Source organism: Bos grunniens, chromosome 7 (assembly GCF_055505025.1).
Source record: "Bos grunniens cultivar Pamir isolate PY7600 chromosome 7, Bosgru_T2T1.0, whole genome shotgun sequence".
Taxonomy (NCBI): Eukaryota; Metazoa; Chordata; class Mammalia; order Artiodactyla; family Bovidae; genus Bos; species Bos grunniens.
The window spans coordinates 3,331,955-3,350,144 of NC_141171.1; the positions used below are offsets into that span (position 1 = coordinate 3,331,955).

Genomic DNA, 18,190 nt, shown 5'->3' on the forward strand with positions numbered 1-18,190 from the left:
TCTCCTTCAGAATGGACTGGTTGGATCTCCTTGCAGTCCAAGGGACTCTCAAGAGTCTTCTCCAACATCACAGTTCAAAAGCATCAATTCTTCGGCGCTCAGCCTTCTTCACAGTCCAACTCTCACATCCATACATGACCACAGGAAAAACCATAGCCTTGACTAGACAACCCTAGTGGAGGACAATTATTTGGTCCCACTTTACAGGTGGGGAAACTGAGGCACCAGGAGGTTTATGATGCACGAAATCCCAGGGGTTTTGATGGTTGGCTCTGCTACCTCCTGCCGCCCCACTTCAGGGTTGACAGGTGAGGAAGGAGACCCATGGGCATGCATGTGTGTTCAGGGCTGGCAGGAGGGTGGGCTGGCCTGCAGACGGAGCCTTGGATCTCCTTTAGGACATGTACCTGGCTGCTCCTCAGGCAGGAAGCTGGGCGTTTCACTGGTGCCCACCTGTTAGCCACCCTGACCCTTTGTGCCAGGAAGTATTTGCTGAGGAACAGATGTTTCGTTCCTTCAGTCAATGGTTCATCCAATCACCCATACATCCATCCATTCATCTACTAATTTTTTTATTTGTCCATCCATCCATGGATCCATCCATCCATTCATTCATTTGTTCACCCATTCATTTATTCATCCAATCATTTGTTCATTGTCTAGATTGCTATGAGGCTGACACTGACCCTTGGCAACAGCCAGGCTGTGGGTCACTCAGCCTGGAGAAAGGACGTGATTTCCACCCGAGGCTCACAATGTGGGTCTAGTCCTGGCAGACCTGAAGTGGGAGATGGTCCCCCCCAGAACTGTGGGCTGCTCTGGGAGGTAGGGAGCTCCCCACGGCATGGGACATTGCAGGGATCTCTGGGTAGGGTGTAGCCCACACCCCAATCATCTGCGTGTCCCCACTCAAGGGCCCCCACTTCCTCTCCGTGCTCTCAGCCCCTCACTCCTTAGCTCAGGAAGCGAGGGATTTGCCACCACATGACAGATGGTTTGGAATCTGTCAGTGGTTGGCAGGCCCTCACCCCCAGGACTCACTGAGCCTGAGGGGCAGCATGGGGACGTGCGTCATCTCTGGCCTCCAAGCCTGGCTGGGGAAACCTGTGGAGGGGATCTGTGTGGCCAGGGCTCCCCTGTAAAACACAGGTCCTGCACTGTGCCCCTCTCTCCTTTGCACACTGGGGTGAGGGCTCTGTGGGCATCTACTGCCCTGACCCTTGCAGCAACCCCAGCGGCTCGCCTGCTCCAGCCTTGGGCCTCTGAGCCTGCAGAAGGATGTCTGCACTAGCGTTGCCCTGCATGGTCAGACCGCGGCTTGCTTCCCTCACTCCTCCTAGGTCCTGGTTCCAGCCACTTGGGACTCAGCAGGTGCCTCAGGGCCCAGACAGGGCCTGGTTTCCTGCTGCATGTACCCCTGAAGCCCAGAGTCCAGCCTCCTGTGCAGCATATTGGCAGATAAAGTGCATGTTCCCACTAGAGGTGTCCTGGCATGGCCACAGGCACACAATGGGTGATTTTGTGGACTCTTGTTCACGTGGACCCCCACCTGCCCACTCTGGAATGCCCCTTCCCCTTGGCCCCTTGAAGCACCCCACCCCCACTCGCTGCACCGCTCAGACCCAGTTCATCACGTCCTCCCACAGCTCCCACCCGGGACTGCAGTGCTCTGCCGGTCTGTGGCCCCAACGGGCCTGGTGTGACTCTCCCTCAGCACCCCCGGGATCCTTCTGTCAAGTGTCATCTTCTCAGGGACATTTTCCCGAGCCCCAGTGCCATTCTGAGTCCTGGCCTGCCTGCCCTGGGCCTCAGTGAGGAGTGGCAGCGTCCCATCCATCCTACCTTGGGTTGAGGCTCCTGGTGGAGTCCCTGTGGCCAGAGATGAAGGCAGGGGTTGGGAGGAGGCCTGTCACCCTGCCTGGGAGAAACTTCTATGGGAGAAGAAAGGCTCTCTCTGTGGCCCATTCTGTCTCTTGTCCGCATTCCCTTCTTCTGACCTGCGGTAGAGACATGAGACTCAGCGTGCAGCAGCCGTCTCTGGACCACAAGGAGAGAGCTCAGCCACTGCATTGACCTGGGCCTTGCCTGGCCTGGCTTAGCCGCCTCTGGCCCCTCTAGCAAGACTGGATGTGTGTTGCTGTGGTCCCTGCTGTTCAGAGTGTGGGCTGCACACTGGCCTCACCAGGCTCTCAGCGCCCCCACATCTGGCAGTCAGAATCTGCCTTTCGACACAGGCCAAGGGTGGGGTGGCAGAGAGTTCTGCATTCTGTCTTCTATGTCATTCCTAGCCTGCGGAGGAGGGGTGCTCTATTGGTTTTCCATGGGGGATGTACTGCCTCAGGACTTTCTGCCTCCTTCTAGGCCCATGCAAGGGACATTTTAAGAATCAAATTTCAATGTTTTTAAAGAAAAAAAAATGTAGTTCATTAATACTTGAAAGTTGAAGGTGTTCTGAGTGGTAAAATGAATCCAAAGGGAATAAATGAAAAAGGAGTGTGAGCTCAGGGCCGGCTCTGCTTCTTCTTAACTTTGAGCAGTTTAGGGCCCCCACTTGTGCATCCACTCTCCTGGGAGGGCTCAGGCCCCTGACAGAGGGTGGACATGGACATCACACCCAGTGCCTTGGGTGGCCCTTGCCACAGTCCTGTGTGGTGGCGTTGGTTTGTCCATTCCCTGGGTGCATGCATGCATGCTAAGTCACTTCAGTCATGCCCAACTCTGCGACCCTATGGACTGTATAGCCTGCCAGACTTGTCTCTCCATGGGATTCTCCAGGCAAGAATCCTGGAGTGGGTTGCCATGCCCATCTCAGTGGATCTCCCGAGCAATGGGATGAACCCACGCCTCTTATGTCTCCTGCGTTGGCAGCCGGGTTCTTTCCCACTAGTGCCACCTGGGACGTATTTCCTGGGTGAAGACATTGACACTGTCAGAGTGAGACAGGCTCCAAGGAACAGGCCCTGCAGCTGGGACTCAGAACTCTGCTTGGCCTCCTCAAGTGCAGTAAGGGGATCTGTGGACAACTGGGATCCCTGCAGCTGCCCCAAAGGCCAAGAAGGACTCTCTGAACTCCAGTGGTCCCAGACCTGTCCCTGAGCAGAAGGCTTCGTCCTCTTGAAAGGGTGATGAGGTGGGAGCCCTTGGGACAGGCTGCGTGGGGCAGGGCCAAGACACTGGGTGGCGTCTTTGTGTCCTCCATGGGCTTTGGTGAGGCCTGCACGTGTGGGAGGTATGGGTGGATGGGCCAGGGGCCACGGCTCTGGAGAAGGGGGAGGCATTATTGTTAATGCCCTTCCTACCACCCTCAGGAGCTGCCCGGACCCTTCTGACCCTCATTCTGCCCTGTTCATTTCTCCCAGGTTCAGACTAAAGCCCCTGACCTCGAAGAACCACCCTCCTTCAAGTCCCCCACTACCCAGAGGATCCTTCCAGCTTTGTGAACTCCTATTTGCACTGCGAAGCCCATCTCAAATGCCTTTGGTCCGGGCTTCCTTCCCTGACTATACTCCCTGAAGGGAGGACAGACTCTCACCCCCAGATGAGCGTCTAGGCCCCCAGATGCTGTTCTATCCTGGCCTGCCCCCTCTGCTTCCTGCTGGTGTGCCCCAGGGGCTTGGCAGGGACAGAGTAAATGAACCATTTAGTGACTGAATGAATGACTGAACTGATGGATGTCAGGAGGACATCCAGGTAGGGAAACGGAGGCTTGGAGAGGGGAGGGAGCAGGCTAAGGCTTCACAGAATGCTTCCATGCCCTTCCTGTCCCCTCAGCCCACAGACAAACGTACTTCATCCTCTCCTTTGTGCTGGCTGACAGCTCAGACACTGCTCTTGGGGTACTTGGCTTAGAGGGGCAACTAGACACCAGACAGCAATCTCCTTTGCCCAGTGAGGCTCCCAGTGAGGACTGGGGGGCCAGCCCAGAGGCACTCAGTGAGAAGAATCCTGCCTGTTAGATCTAGCCCTTGCACAGAACACAAGAAATTAAGCCTTGGGGACCCAGATGGACTTTGCCCTCCAGGCCAGCCTCATTCGACAGCTGAGACTTGGAGGAAACAGAGGCTTGGACTGGTTCTTCTTACAGGCTCCACATGCCCACCACTGCCCATGGAGTTCCTGCTGGAAAAGGAAGCTGAGATTGGAGTTAGTTGAGATCCAGGAATCCAGGGGACTGTGGGGGTGAGCATCAGGCCCTGCCTGGGATGCCTAGGGTCCTGGGCTGCTGCCCTTGGGACTGAGAGTGGTCACAGTGAGGATGGCCAGGTCCACCTGGATTTGGGAGAGGGGAGGCAGATCCAGGGAACTGCCTGTGTCCCTGTGCAGTGGTCCATCCAAACGGAATGTGCCCCTCGTGGTTGCACAGTACCACAGGGGGACGAGAGGTGTGAATGCCTGAACACTGGTCACCCACTGGACTCTGGGCCTCTGGGCCATGTGGGCTCCAGGGTGGGTGGGCGTGTAATTCATGAGAAGCCTGGCCGGGGGCTCTGCCCCTTATCTCCTCCTCCTCCTCCTCCTCCTCCTCCTATCAGGCCTTCCCTCCTTGGGTCCCCAAGGTTCTCCTGCCCTCCAAGCTCCCAGGGGCCCCCATGTCACTGAGGTGGCTGGCATAGGCTCCTGAATGGGCATGCCATGAGCATGAGAATGTGCTCCCTTCCCGACTGGCAGAGAGAAGGTCCCCACAGGAGGGCATGCAGCTGCAGGCTCTATGACCCACGGGAGCAGACGGCACGTGGGTGCAATGTGTCCTGAATGGACCATGGGCACCGTGCCCCCTGGGGGTGTCCTGGGTGCAGGCCGCATCTGTGCTGCCAGGCAGTCCGATCCGTGTTCTGTTCTGAGCCTGCAGGCTGCAGCCACCCTGCCCAAACTTCACCAGAGAAAACTCATTCTTCAAGCCATGTTTCCAACACATAGGTTTATTTTTTTAATGTCCAAGAGAAACATGTCCAAGGTGCTCCAGGGGATAAGTGGTTTCCTTCGCCTTGTTTCTGTTTTATCTTTGCTGTTTCCAGATTGTGAATGTTTGAGAACTGGGGATGGGTGGGCAGAGAGGCTGGGGGCGGGGACCAGCACCAGCAATCCCCACGCTAGAGGACCCCTGGACTGGGTCTGGAAGGGTGGGCATTTGGGGACCCCCTACATGCCCCAACATGGTCTAGATCCTAGACTGGCCTCCCCCTGCCCCTAGGACTCCATACTGTGGACTCTTCCTGCACCCCCAGTGGTCTCTCCCCACCTCTGGGTGGCTGCTCCAAGGAGAAAGTGGTCAGGGAAGTTCCTGCAGGAGGAGGTGCCTGCTGCGCCAGCACGGTGCCCTCTGGGTTTGCAGAGGTTAGCATTACCAGGAAGAGGGACCCTTGGAAAGCCCTAAATGCCAGGCTGGAGTACTCAAGGCTCAACCCCCTCTGCCCCCGTGTTACTCCCCACAGGTTCTTTACACACCTTCCTCAGGGCTCACCCGCCTGCGGCAGCTCCTGCTCCTCCTGGGGGTTTCTGTGGCTGAGGCTGCAGTGCTTGCTCTGGCCAAGGTCACCTCTGCTCAGGCTCTCACACTAAACCTGCATGTGCTCAGGGAGGCTTATCTGGCAGCAAGGCTTCCTCCCTTCTCCCAGCTTTCTGGGCTAACCACTTGATGGTCATCCACTTTAAATATGTCCGTCCCAAACTCCCGAACTAAAGGAGTGAGTTATCTCTTCCCCTAGAGTTTTCCCTGGCAACCATAAGTTCGTTCTCTTAAGTCTGTGAGTCTCTTTCTGTTTTGTAAGTAAGCTCATTTGTATCGTTTCTTTTCAGATTCCACATATAAGGGATGTCATACGACCTTTCTCCTTCTTTGTCTGACTTACTTCACTCAGTTTGACAATCTCTAGATTCGTCCATGTTGCTGCAAATGATGTTATTTCATTCTTTTTAATGAGACATAGCCCTGAGACTTCTGACGGCCCTTGGCCCCTCTGCCCTTTCCAGAGCCTTGGTGTAGCTTGTTGAGCTAGTCATTGAGAGCATCCCTGGCCCTGGCTGTGGGTCCTGGCTCCATAGACTTGCCCTGGGACTCTGAGATGTGGCCTTGAGGGGTTTATCTGTCTCCCCTTTGCTCCAGGATGCTGGCTGTATGCCTGATGTGTGAGGCTCACCTCTTCTGGGGTAAGCCTCCTCCCTCCCTAGGCCACTGTGAGGGCCCTAAGCCATTCTTCTCCCTCCCTGTGAGCCTGGGCGGGGCCACTGCCTGAAGGCCAGTGTGGGGAGGCCTTGGGGAGGAGGGGGAAGACCTGAGTAAGGACGGAGAGGAAGCCTGGTGCAGCAGCAGACACAGTACACTGGGAGCCGGACTTGGAGTCTGGCCCTCAGAGGGCAGGAAGCCACTTAGAGGTTAAAAAAAAATTTTTTTTTTTCCTGTTCATAAATATGATACAAGCTCTTGTGGACTTCAGAAAAGCAGAAAAAAAGGCAAGCCCTGCACAGCTCCCTTGGAGAACCTGGAGTGCCTGGAAAAGCCATGCAAGGGTCCTGGGGCGCCCTCTGCCTCCTTGTTCCCCTGCCTTCAGTTGGACTCCCTCTCCCCATGAACTCCCAGAATTCCCTCCCAATCTCCTTTTTGGCTGGGTGTGATCCAGAACCACAGCGTTTCCCTCCCAGTCCTTGCCCTGTGGCCTGCAGGCTCGGGTCCAGGCCAGCTCGCTAAGTGGTGCCCACAGTCTTAGAGCCAGCACCTGCTGTCGGCCATCTGGTTCAGGATGGGGGCTGTGTGACCCCCGCTCCGGAGATGCAGCTGTCCCAGCAGCAGCGCTTGCCCTACTCTGGGTTCTCAACTGGGCAGGAATTGGCGGACAGCTAATCCCTGCACCATGCGGCCACAGGGACCGGAACCTGTGGGGCGCAACCACTCCTGAGCTTCCTCACAGCATGGCGGGGTGGGGAGGGGTCCCGGCAAAGGGAGAGTGAGAGAGCACAGGTCCCAGCCGAAGGCTGCGTCCCCTTCTTGGAGGTCACCCTGAGCGCCCTTCTGTGTCTGAGAGCACTCACACGGTCCTCACTCTCACAAGAGAGCTCCCATTTCCTGGCAGGGAAGTGCAAGGGTCTAGTCCAGTACGCAGAGCTTAAGATACCAAGGTGCTACTGTGGAAAACTCGACGGGCCCGCATGTACAAGGGCGCACTGCACCGGCCTCTTAGTGTCCACACCACAAGAGCCTATTGCCGGCAGCTGCCCTGGCAGTAGAGACCCCACCCCCAGGGTGAGCTCTGCCAGCTTTCCTTGGCCTTTGTGCCCTTCATACTTGTCTTTTCTGTCCCATTCTGTAGCAGGGGCCTTGCAGGCAGTTCTGTTCTCTTGTCCTTGGAGGGTCCTGTCCCAGTATCTTCTTTTGAAGTCCTGGTTCTTTCTTCTTGGCCGTTGTTAGATGTCCTGTGAAAATTCCATCCTTGGTCTGCTGTCTGACTCTCCACCTGGCCCAGCCCCACACTGCCTTGGCTGAAGTTCCGGTTGGCTTTGTTGCCTCTGCCATCCTAGGACCCCAACAGGACTTGGCATGTGTGAAGGGCTGGTGAGCATCTATGGGGCCCACAGCAGCCCAAGTTGCCAAAGTGAGGGGCCCTCCCGGGGGGTGGCATTTACTGTGTATGTTTCTGTGGACTCCCTCCAATGCCCTCCCATAGCCACTTTCTCCTGCCCTCGTGTGCAGGCTTCTGGATTATAGCTGCCTTGCTCACAGACTCCCCTACTCCTGGCCTCCTGAGCCCTGGTGTGCTCAGGAACCTCACAGAGCACCCCCGCCCAAAGTCCGAAGTAGCCTGGGGCAGGCTGACCCCACCTCCCACCCCAGCCTCCTTAATGATGCCTCACACTCAGAGAGGGTCCTCCACCCTGGGCCCCTAACAGGCAGAGGTTGAAGGACACCAGGGTTGGAAGACAGGGCTGCCATGGCCCCAGGGACCGGACTTGTGTCAGGGACATCTCACGAAGGGCTCTATCAGCCTCTAAGCCCCAGGGTCACACCAAGCTAGGGCCTTCTCAGCTCAGGGCCTGAGCCTGGACTCTGCCCATCTACAGCCAGCCCCAGTGGGGAGGCCTGGGGTCCTAGGGGGCAGCCTCTTGAGTCCCACCTGCCCCTGATGGCCACATTCTCCTGCCAGCCTGGCCTGTGTGATTCAGGCCAACTCCCTAACCCTGTTGGGACCCTCAAAGTATGTGAGACCCCAATGTGGGTAGCACCCCAAATTCAGGTTCTGCTGGCCATTGATTGGGAACTCAGGACAACTGGCTGAAACTGACCAGACTGTGCTTGAGGCTCTAGAAGCTGGAGCCTGGTACATATGGGGCCCGTTCAGGAAGGCTTCAGAGGAGGGGTCCCCCGGCCTGGAGAGGCACAGCGTGTACATGGGTGAGTGGACTCAGGAGCGTGTGCTCTGGGCACACGGGGTGGCTGCCCTGTAAACTGGTGGTTCGGGTCTTCACGCTCTCCCAGCCCTAGAGGGAAAGGGCAATCCCTGTTGACTCCAGGACCTGGCTGGCCTGCGTGTCAAGACAGATGATGCTGTGAGATTTGTGCAGGTCCAGGTGTTTTACAGGGCTTTGCTCACAGACTCTGCAACTGCCTTCCTCGCAGACAAGGGAGCTGTCCCAGGGGGATGCCATGGGGAGGATATCTGCAGCTTCCCCAGCACTCACGTCGCCCTGTCTCCCTGCTGCAGCCAGCAGTTGTCATGAGTTCAAGGGCCATGTCTCCCTGTGACAAGGCTACCTGCATTGGTTTGGCCTCCTCTGGTTCCCACAGTGGCTGCAAGCCTTCCTCTGCTGCTCGCCCACAGGGCAGCCCCACCTGCAGCATACCCCGGCACCACCCTGGTCCAAGCTGCAGATTCTCTGGAGTTCAGGGGCATGCCTGACACCACCCTGGTTCTGCTTCCTCAAGAAGGCTCAGCGTCCTGGCTGCCCAGGCTCCCCGTGCACTCAGCACAGCATAGGCGCTGACATGTGTGTTATTTCACCTGCTGGATCCCGGCATTCCAGCGCAGGGCCGGGGAAGGTCATAAAAACGTTGCGGTAACCTATATATTATTTTTATGCTGGTGCTTAACATGGTGACTTTGACACATGTGCGGGAGCCCTGTTGTAAATCAGGCCCCTGGGCCCACAGTGTGCACATGCAGGGCCACCCGCACCTCTCTCATGTGCTCTGACCTGGCGGCTGCCCCTGAGTCTTTGGGCTGACACTTGAGGTCCTTGGGTCGGTCTGGGGTCCATATGCCCGCTGCCTCCACCTTGTCTCTAATAAAGCTTCCCTGAGTTCAGGAGCAGGGAGAGGGGCTCAGCTGGTGACAGACTCCACCAGCTCCAAGCCAGAAATTGAGGGAACGCCCATGCTGCACTTGGCAGCTATGCACACACGTGGGTGCTGGTGTGCATTCTCCTGGGTGTATATGTGAGTGTGTGTGTTCTCCTGGGGGCTGTGCATTCTCCTGGGTGTATATGCGAGTGTGTGTGTTCTCCTGGGGGCTGTGCATTCTCCTGGGTGTATATGTGAGTGTGTGTGTTCTCCTGGGAGCTGTGCATTCTCCTGGGTGTATATGTGAGTGTGTGTGTTCTCCTGGGAGCTGTGCATTCTCCTGGGTGTATATGTGAGTGTGTGTGTTCTCCTGGAGAGGGGAGTGTATTCTCCTGGGTGTATATGTGAGTGTGTGTGTTCTCCTGGAGAGGGGAGTGTATTCTCCTGGGTGTATATGTGAGTGTGTGTGTTCTCCTGGAGAGGGGAGTGTATTCTCCTGGGTGTATATGTGAGTGTGTGTGTTCTCCTGGAGAGGGGAGTGTATTCTCCTGGGTGTATATGTGAGTGTGTGTGTTCTCCTGGAGAGGGGAGTGTATTCTCCTGGGTGTATATGTGAGTGTGTGTGTTCTCCTGGAGAGGGGAGTGTATTCTCCTGGGTGTATATGTGAATGTGTGTGTTCTCCTGGAGGGGGGAGTGTATTCTCCTGGGTGTATATGTGAGTGTGTGTGTTCTCCTGGAGGGGGGAGTGTATTCTTCTGGGTGTATATGTGAATGTGTGTGTTCTCCTGGGGGGCATGTGTTCTCCTGGGTGTTTGTGCATGCATAAAGAGTGTACACACTCTACGTGCATGAGTGTGTGTGCATTCTCCTGGAGGTGTGTGCAAAAGTGTGTGAGTGTGCAAGTGTGTGTGTGCAAGGGTGGTTGAGCAAAGGCATAGCACTTCCATTCACTCTAGGCCAGACTTCACAGTTCTGCATGAGTTGCCCTCTGCCCAGATGGGCCAGGACTACCTCTCCAAGCCTTATGTGGACAAGGCCCCCAGACCCTCAGGGCATCCCCTAGCTCCCAGGGTAATGGCTGCAGGCTTTCCCCTGGACAGACAGATGCGCAGCTGCTCCCCAGAGCTCTGGGGCACTGTATGGAGTCAGGGTCTCCTCACTAGCTCTCTGGGCCTCAGTTTCCCCATCTGTGCACAGGACTGGTGCTGGCATTGGTAGGTGAGGTAAGGGGGATGGGGAGAGAATACCACTCCATTTCTGAGCAAGGAGCCTGGAGAAGCCACAGTGGAGAGGTGGACAGGGCTGGATGTGCAGCTCTGTCAGGAAAAAGGCCCTGTGAATGATTTGGCCTTCCTCATGGGTGGTACATATGGCAGGTCAGGGCCTCGGGCCTTCCTTACCTGGCCCCTGACTGTGGACTCTGTATGCTGCCCTATGATTCACTGCACTGGGCTGAGGCCCCAGGCCCTGAGTGCTGTGGCCCTTCCTGCCCTGGCACCTCCTGTAGGCTCCTGGGAGCCATGGCATCCAGCATTGCGTCCTGAGCCCACTGCCCTGGTTGGGTGTGCCCTCGTCCTCTCTTCCCTCTGCCTGGGAACCAGCTCTCTTGCACCTTTGAGGGGTCCTCATATCACACCGTGGCTATGGTACAGGTGGACAGATATCCCTACCGGCTTTCTGGGGGGTGATCGGGCATAGGACTGGGAGCTCTAGGACCTAGCCGCTCTGTGAGCTGCGTGCCTTGGTGGGCCTGGCACGACCCACCCTGAGGGTGGCAGATCACGCCCATGGACACCTGGAAAACCACCTGGCCGTGGCTTTAGGGCAAATGTGTTCTGGGTGAGCAAGAAACAGCCCCAGACTGAGGGGCCAGCACAATGGCCAACAGTCATCTACTGCCTGTTTTTGGAGTCTGGTCAGCAGTTCTGGCTTGAGCCTCTCACTAGCAGCTGTCTTCCGAGAGGTCTGACTTGTGACTGCTGGGCTGGAGGGCTGGTGGCCAAGGCCTTGGTGTCTCTCCACAGCAGTGATTGAGCAACAGAGTGGCGGTTGTCCCCCGGGCAGGTGTCCAGGGGCCTCGGCAGTGTTCATGTCACCTAGGAGTCGGTTGGTTGCACGACCACCCCTAGCTCAGGTTAAAATAACCCCCAAGGGCATGAGGGCTAGGAGGCCCATCTTGGAGAATGGCTGCTTTCATGAGAGAAAGCTCTTCATTGACTGCTTAGTAAAAGTATCTGGCAACTGACACCGAAGGGATGCCAAGCAGGGTCTGTGACTCGGGGCTAGGCAAGCAGCGGTCTCCTAGAAAAGGTTTCATTCCTTCCTGAGCCCAGGAAGGATGGTTGGAAATCCCAGGCCCAATACTGAGGACAGCATGGAGGGGCTGGGCCCAGGGTAGGAAATGCTGCTGATGCCTCCCGTCGAGAGAGCCCCCGGCTGCACCACAGGGGCCAGGGTCTGCCTGTGTCCCCTCTGTGCCCTCACCCTTGGTAGGTCCTTCCTTTTCCTGCCCTCTCTCCCTTCTGGAGTCACTGACCTTCAACTGGAATGCAAGGGAGGCACCCTGGGGCCTTTGGCCTTGGAAACCAGTCCACAGATTAGGGTGTCCTTGGAGGATTCTTGCCAAGAGGCTCTGAGGACCCTGGGGGGCTCGGGGGAGGGCCCAGGGACAGCCTGGTCCCAGATATTCTCTGAAGGATAGGGGTGAGATCAGAGGTCCTTCTGGAGAATGAAAAGGAGGCGGACAGAAGCCATTCTGGGTAGCAGAATAGCCAGCTCTCTCCATCTCCACCCAGGGGGCAGCAGAGTGGTTGGGATGACGTTTCCAGGAAACCTTAGGTGAGTGTGGCTGAGCCTGCGGCAGGGCAGGAGCTTGCTAGAGCTGAGCTTGGAGGTAATAGAGGGAAGGCAGCTTGCCAGTGCCTTGGGGAGGAGAGTCCAGAGGCAAACAAAGCAGGATGGAGGCGGGGCTCTGAGATCCAGAAGGCAGGCCGAGGCAGGGGCTGTAGGGGGCTTGCTGGTTGGAGGGAGGTGGGAGGCAGGTAGTTCTGGCTTGGAAGCGACCACCTAGGAAGGACCTTTCCTGAGTGGGGGTCCTGGGGAGGGCGTGCTGGCCCTGAGGGTTTGTGGCTTAGGGGGAAAAGGGGGAGAGAAGTGGCTTCTCCCCAGCTGGCAGGAGAGTGGCCAGGACACAGCTGGCCTCAGGGATGCTTGGCTGGGTCCCAGGGTGGCTGGGTGGGTACAGAGAGGAGGAGGTGAGAACAGGCCTCCCGTAGGGGTGCTGAGTGCAGCTCCTTGGGATGTGGGGACACGCAGGTGGTGGGGGGCGCTGAAATGACAAGCTGCTTGCGCAGAGTGCTGGAGAGGAGGCCCTCCGTGCCGGCAGAAGGACAGGACCCCGGGGAGACAGACACACCTGTCAATGCGGCCCTGCTGCTGGGCTGAGGTGGATGGAGAGCTGGCCCTGACCCTCCACCCTCCTGTGCTCTGGTCTGTGGGCATCTAGGTCACGGACATCGGGGCTCTGGACACCTGGGGCCTGGTACCTCTGGGCCTAAGGCAATCTCATCTGTCTAGCTAGTCCAGGCAGCGCTGTGGTTTGGTGGAGGTGACATGTCTCCTGCGCCAGACCCAGTGGGCTGGGCTGGGCCTATTCACACAGGATTGGCTGAGGATGTTTGTGTGGTGGGCATTGGGGGCAGCAGAGATTAGGTCTGCAGAAAAAGCAGAAAACCTTATGAAACAAATTGACAGTAATTTGGAGCAAATGTCTGATGCTGAGGCTCAGATGGGGGGCCCTCCCCAATCTGAGGGAGGCCTCACATTCCCACCACGCCCCACACTACCCTGCAGCAGCCAAGCATCGTCCCATACACCACTATCACCCCACACGGCAAGCCCTGTGCTAGGGGATGGAGACCAGCCTCCTGCTCCACCTAGTCACCCCCACGGGATGCAGGAATGATCCCTGAGCCCCAGTGCCCAAGTGTGACTTGGCGCTCCCAGGCCCCAGGGGGCATCTTGTCAGGGCCCAGGTCGGTGGCCCCACCTTGCTTCTGGATTCCCGGGGCTGTCCTTCACTTTGCCCAAAGTGGAGGGGACCGTGCCACCCCTCCCATCCTACTCAGGTCTGCTCTCCAGCTGACCCAGGCTCTGTGTGCACGCGTCTGGGGGCTTCCAAGGCCGGATGTGAGATCAAGGGGACCCAGGAGAGTCGGGGCAGCTTGCGGCACCGGTGGCCTGGTGAGGGGAGCTGGCCGAGAGCTGTGGCACACACTCACGCATTTTAAAAGGAGACAGGAAGTGGTATCTGCCTCCACGCCACTTCATCTTATTAGAAAGAAAGAGGAGAAAGACAAACTGTGGCTTCTGCAAGGGCCACACAGGTGGCAGGAGGCAGCTGGGGGAAGGGGGATACAGACTGCTCACTGAAAGTAGCCCCCCTGATGATGCTGGCTCCCACCCCTCACAGGGTGGCCCAAGCGTGCAATGAGCACCAATGAGTCCACCGGCCTCAGCCCAGGTCACCACGCTTACTGTCTACCTGCCGCCCCGGGTTTTGGGACTAAAGCCCAGGGGTCTTTGGGGGTGAGTCTTGCCTGCCCTTACCCTCCTGGCATAGTTCTGGTTGAAACCTGACTTGTCATGAGATCTCTTTAAGCCACCACATACCCTCAGTGAAGGCTCTGCTGTAGCCATGGGGCCTGTCAAATAGTGGTTTTGGGGTGGTGCTGACCTCTTCAGGGACCTGCCTCTGACCTCTCACCTCCAGGTCTACCCGGGGGTCAATTTGCCCCTGGAGTCCAGCTCTCTCCTGTCACCACCTCAGACAGACCTTGGTGTACTTTGCCCTGTCTCTTTGGAGCCTACCTACAGGGACCCCAGAAGCCACAGGTCCGGGTGTGTGTGTGAGCGGTTGGAGGCGGTCACAGTGGGAAAGAGCTGGAGGGGGCCACAGCCCAGCCCAGCCTAAGCAGTGGAGGCTCGCAGCTCCCTCCCTGCCACCCCCGGCCTCCCCAGGTGGCACACCCATGGGCCTGATGGCAGGCAGAAAGGGACTGCTCTCCTGGACTGCTGGGAGGAGGAAGGAGGCAGAGACGAGGGGGAAGAATCAGACTTGATGTCCTTCCCTGGGCTGGGCCTGGATTCTGGCTCCCATTCCAGGGACTGTCTGCTCCCGGGTAAGGGATGGGCTCAGGCCACGGCAGTGGGTGGCAACCCAGAGACCCCAGTGGGGCCCAGGGAAAGAGACGGGCTGAGGACCTGGAAAAAACACTCTCACTGAGAACACAAACAGGGCTCACCCTCTGCCAGATGTTCCTGGAAAACGTTTAGGACCTGTATCAACATATGAAATTCCTATCAAACTTTCATTAATCGGAGCCCTTTGCTGTCAGTCCCCACCTGATCCCTCTGGACGTTCCTGGGAGGGGCCTGAGCCTGGGTTACTGGGAGGGCTTGAGGAAGGGCAGGGCTGCCGCTGTCCCACAGTCAAGGCCAGGTTGGCTGCGGCTCCCCAGGCTGCAGCAGCCAGAACCAGGCCCGCTGAGTGACCGAGACCGGAGATGGAGTAACTGTTGTGCTTCCGTGGGTCATGAGCCCACACTTCCCATGCTCAGAGCGGCTCCTCTCCCACCCACCCAACCCAGGACTGCTGTCAGCTGCTTCCAGAGGTTCTGGACTTTGCACAGTGGGGATGCTTTAATGGAGTAGGAGACTCATAAAGAACCAAAAGCCCCACTTAGGACACTTAGGACCTCAGAGCTGGGCTGGCTCCACAGTTAGGGAGAGGGAGGCTTAGGCAGGACTTCTGGAGGGAGGAGGTCCTCAGGAGGGAGTTTCTGGGGAAGGGCTTCCTGGGGAGAAGGGTCCCATGGGGGCTCTAGTCAGCCCCTCCTCTCTAGGACTAAGCCACTGGGACCCCTCAGACCTGGCTATCCACCGGTCTCCACCCCACTTCTTCCCATCCTGCACATGCTCCCTCCCTTTCCAGGCCATCACAGGATGGAAGTTCTATCCTGTTCCTGGAGGGAGAGGGGCTGGGCTCATTTTGTCCTAGGAGAGCATCCCAGAGATCTTCATGGGGTGGGAGGAGATGGGAACCAATGCCGTTATTCCACACGGAAAGATTGGCTGCTTTCTCTTTTTTTTTTAGTTAACTTATTTTTTATTGAAGGATAATTGCTTTACAGAATTTTGCTGTTTTTGAAGACTGTTTTCTTAAAGACTGTATGTATGTATGTATGTATGTGTTTTTGCCAGCTCTGGCCAGGGCCAGGGAGATTGTGTTGCAGGAGAACAGCCCCCGCCCCATCAGGGTCACCCCAGCTGACTCAGAGCTCTCTGAGATGGAGACGGAGGGAAGGAACACTGTGTGGTCCCCTCAGGTTCTGTCCTGGCCCCAGCCTCCAAGTTCCTGAGGCTGGGTCTGTTTTGGGCATTAAGGTAAGTGGAGAGTTGCAGCGGATGGGGAGCATGGGGCGGGTGCAGTGCTGTTTTTGTGATCGGCAGGGCCTGTGTGTGCCTGGGCCCCTGGGGAGGAGAAGCCTGAGAGAGTCCCTCTCACTGAGACCTTGCTGGGTGGGGTGGGGGCACAGAGCAGCCCACGTTTCCTTAACCCCCACAGTGCCTCTCCCTACTTGGGTCTTTTCTTCTGCTCTGGGGGATGTGGGCCAGGCAGAAAGGTAGAGTGCAGCCAGGATTCAAGTTGGGGGCTGGGGGTTATTCAACTGATGCCCCGCTCCCCCCCTCCACATCCGTGCTTTGGGAGTTCCTGAGACTCAGTGGTCAGTGAGACCTTGGACTGTGGATTAGAGGGCCGGCCTGACCAGGACAGAGCTGGGGGTGCAGGACTTAAACTGGGCGTTTAAGTTTGAACTTAAGAAGTTCAAAGAAGTTCTGGGACAGTTAAGGGTAGAAGACTCCCCTGCCCCCCGCCCCCCCCCCCCGCACCCTGCAAACTCCACACACACAGGGGTGGTCGGGGAGTACAGACACAGTATGTTGGTGAAGGGCTCCTGTTGCCCTTTCCACCCATTTCTCTGGGATCAAAGTCTTTCCTCTCACCCTTCTGAAGGCCACAGTAGGGTGTCAGTCCCCAGCACTTATTAAGCACTGACAGTAGGCAGCACCCCAGCAACGATGACCAGGAGGAAGGAGAGTCCTGGTGAGAGAGGTCCTTGCGTGGACCGGTGGGGTCCAAGCCAGCATCCTGGTCTGCATTCCACCTTGTTACTCATTTACAGATGGGGAGAGGGTGCATGCCTTGGGGTGTACAGGCGTTTTTCTGGGACAGACTCCTTCAGCATAAGGGCTGGCAGGACAGCACACCCACAGCAGCAGGCACTGTGCCTGCGGTCTGCACAGAGACTTACATTAAACTTAAATCTGCAGCTCCAGGCCCACCCTGCTCACAGCAACCTCATCCTCTTTGTCCAACATCCCTGGAGCAGGGAGAGCCCGAAACGGAAGGAACCAGAGGAAGACCAGGTGGTGGGGAGGCTCCCAGAGCGGCAGGGAGAGATGAGGGGCTTTGGGATACGGAGAGTCCGCAGAAGAGGGAGGGGTGGGACAAGGGGAGGGGCTTGCGGGGAGTCCTGGGAAGGGGGCCGGGCCAGGAGACCCAGTTTCAGGGGCTGGGGGGAGGGAGGGGCCGTCCCAAGAAGGGATGGGGCGGAGGATCCCGCAAGCCTGGCGGCAATCCCAGCCGCATCGGTGGTCACAGCAGCTGGCCAGGGGCGGGAGTGGGGCTGGCCGCCAGGGTTCAGATGTTCTCTGCGGTACACTGGGATGTGGTGTAGGGGTGGGGCCAAGGACAGTGCCGACCGCCAGCTCAGCCCAGAGCTGCAGACAGGGGCCCTTTGCCTCACAGATCAGGAGGTCCTGGAGACCCTGGGAGGGGAGGGGCTTGCCTGGGACTGGGAGGGCGTGTTCCAGACCCCAAACCCAGCGTCCTGCTTAATCCAGACGGAAAGGGATCCCTCGTTATCGAGGCTGCCGTCCCACACTTCAGATCCTGCCTGGGTGCCGGGAGAACCGGAGACCTTGGTCACTTTCAGGAACTTCAGCTGAACTGGCCTGAGGAACCATCCACTCAGAAGTGATGGGCCCTGCAGGAGATCCAAGTGACCCTTGTCCCAGGAGGGAACTGCCATCCTAGACTGGAAGCACAACCAAAGGGACAGACTGGGGTCTAGGCTGGCTCTCTATGACCCTCCTGTCCCCAGCCAGGGGCAGGAGCAGGCCTGGCCTGGACATTTGTCTCATTGAGTAGGCAGGGAGGGGGGGATGCCTCCCTGTGAAGTGAAAGGCTTGGTCCTGAGCTTGACGGAGCACAGCCTTCTCTCTGACCCAGGTACAGCTGGCCTTCCTAACCGTTGGGCCTGATGGAGGGTCTTCTCAGGCTGTTCTGTGAAGAGGGCTTGTGCTGGACCAGAGGAGACCTTTCTGCTTTTGTCTCCTGCTCTGTCCCCACGCTTTCTTGTCCATCTGCGCAATGGCCCTCCCCAAAGGACACACCTGCCCCAGGGACCTTCCAAACTCTGCCTGGTGCGGACAGGGTCCTCGGCGGACAGGGTCTGGGGAGGGGCCCCAGACGTGGACACTGGCTTTGAACACTGTTCGTAACGCTGAACGTGCTATGATCTTTCTCACAGGTAAGGATACCACTTCATAGAGGATCAAATAGTTTGTTACACCCAGGTCGTGACAAAACCAGCTTCAGGCTCCCTCTGGGTCCTCTCACCTGTGAGGTACAGGGAGGTGGCCGGCAGAGCCACGGCTGTGAGAATGCAGGTGTGTGCAGGTGTGGGGAGAGAGCAAATCTGCCAAGTTGGCGTGTTCAGGCTCTCGCCACATGTTTTGTAAATAATGACTATGTGACAGCTGAGCTCATTTGTAGCACTGCGCATGCGGGTCACGGG

The 18,190-nt window shown here is 57.7% G+C and overlaps 1 protein-coding gene across 1 annotated transcript; it reads left to right on the plus strand.

The window, feature by feature from the left end:
* The first annotated feature begins 16,318 nt into the window (after positions 1-16,318).
* LOC147368023 (uncharacterized) lies at positions 16,319-17,449 on the plus strand. Its single transcript, XM_086408051.1, has one exon. The coding sequence runs from the start codon at positions 16,410-16,412 to the stop codon at positions 17,337-17,339; it is 930 nt and encodes a 309-aa protein (XP_086264177.1). The 5' UTR covers positions 16,319-16,409; the 3' UTR covers positions 17,340-17,449.
* Positions 17,450-18,190: the final 741 nt, after the last annotated feature.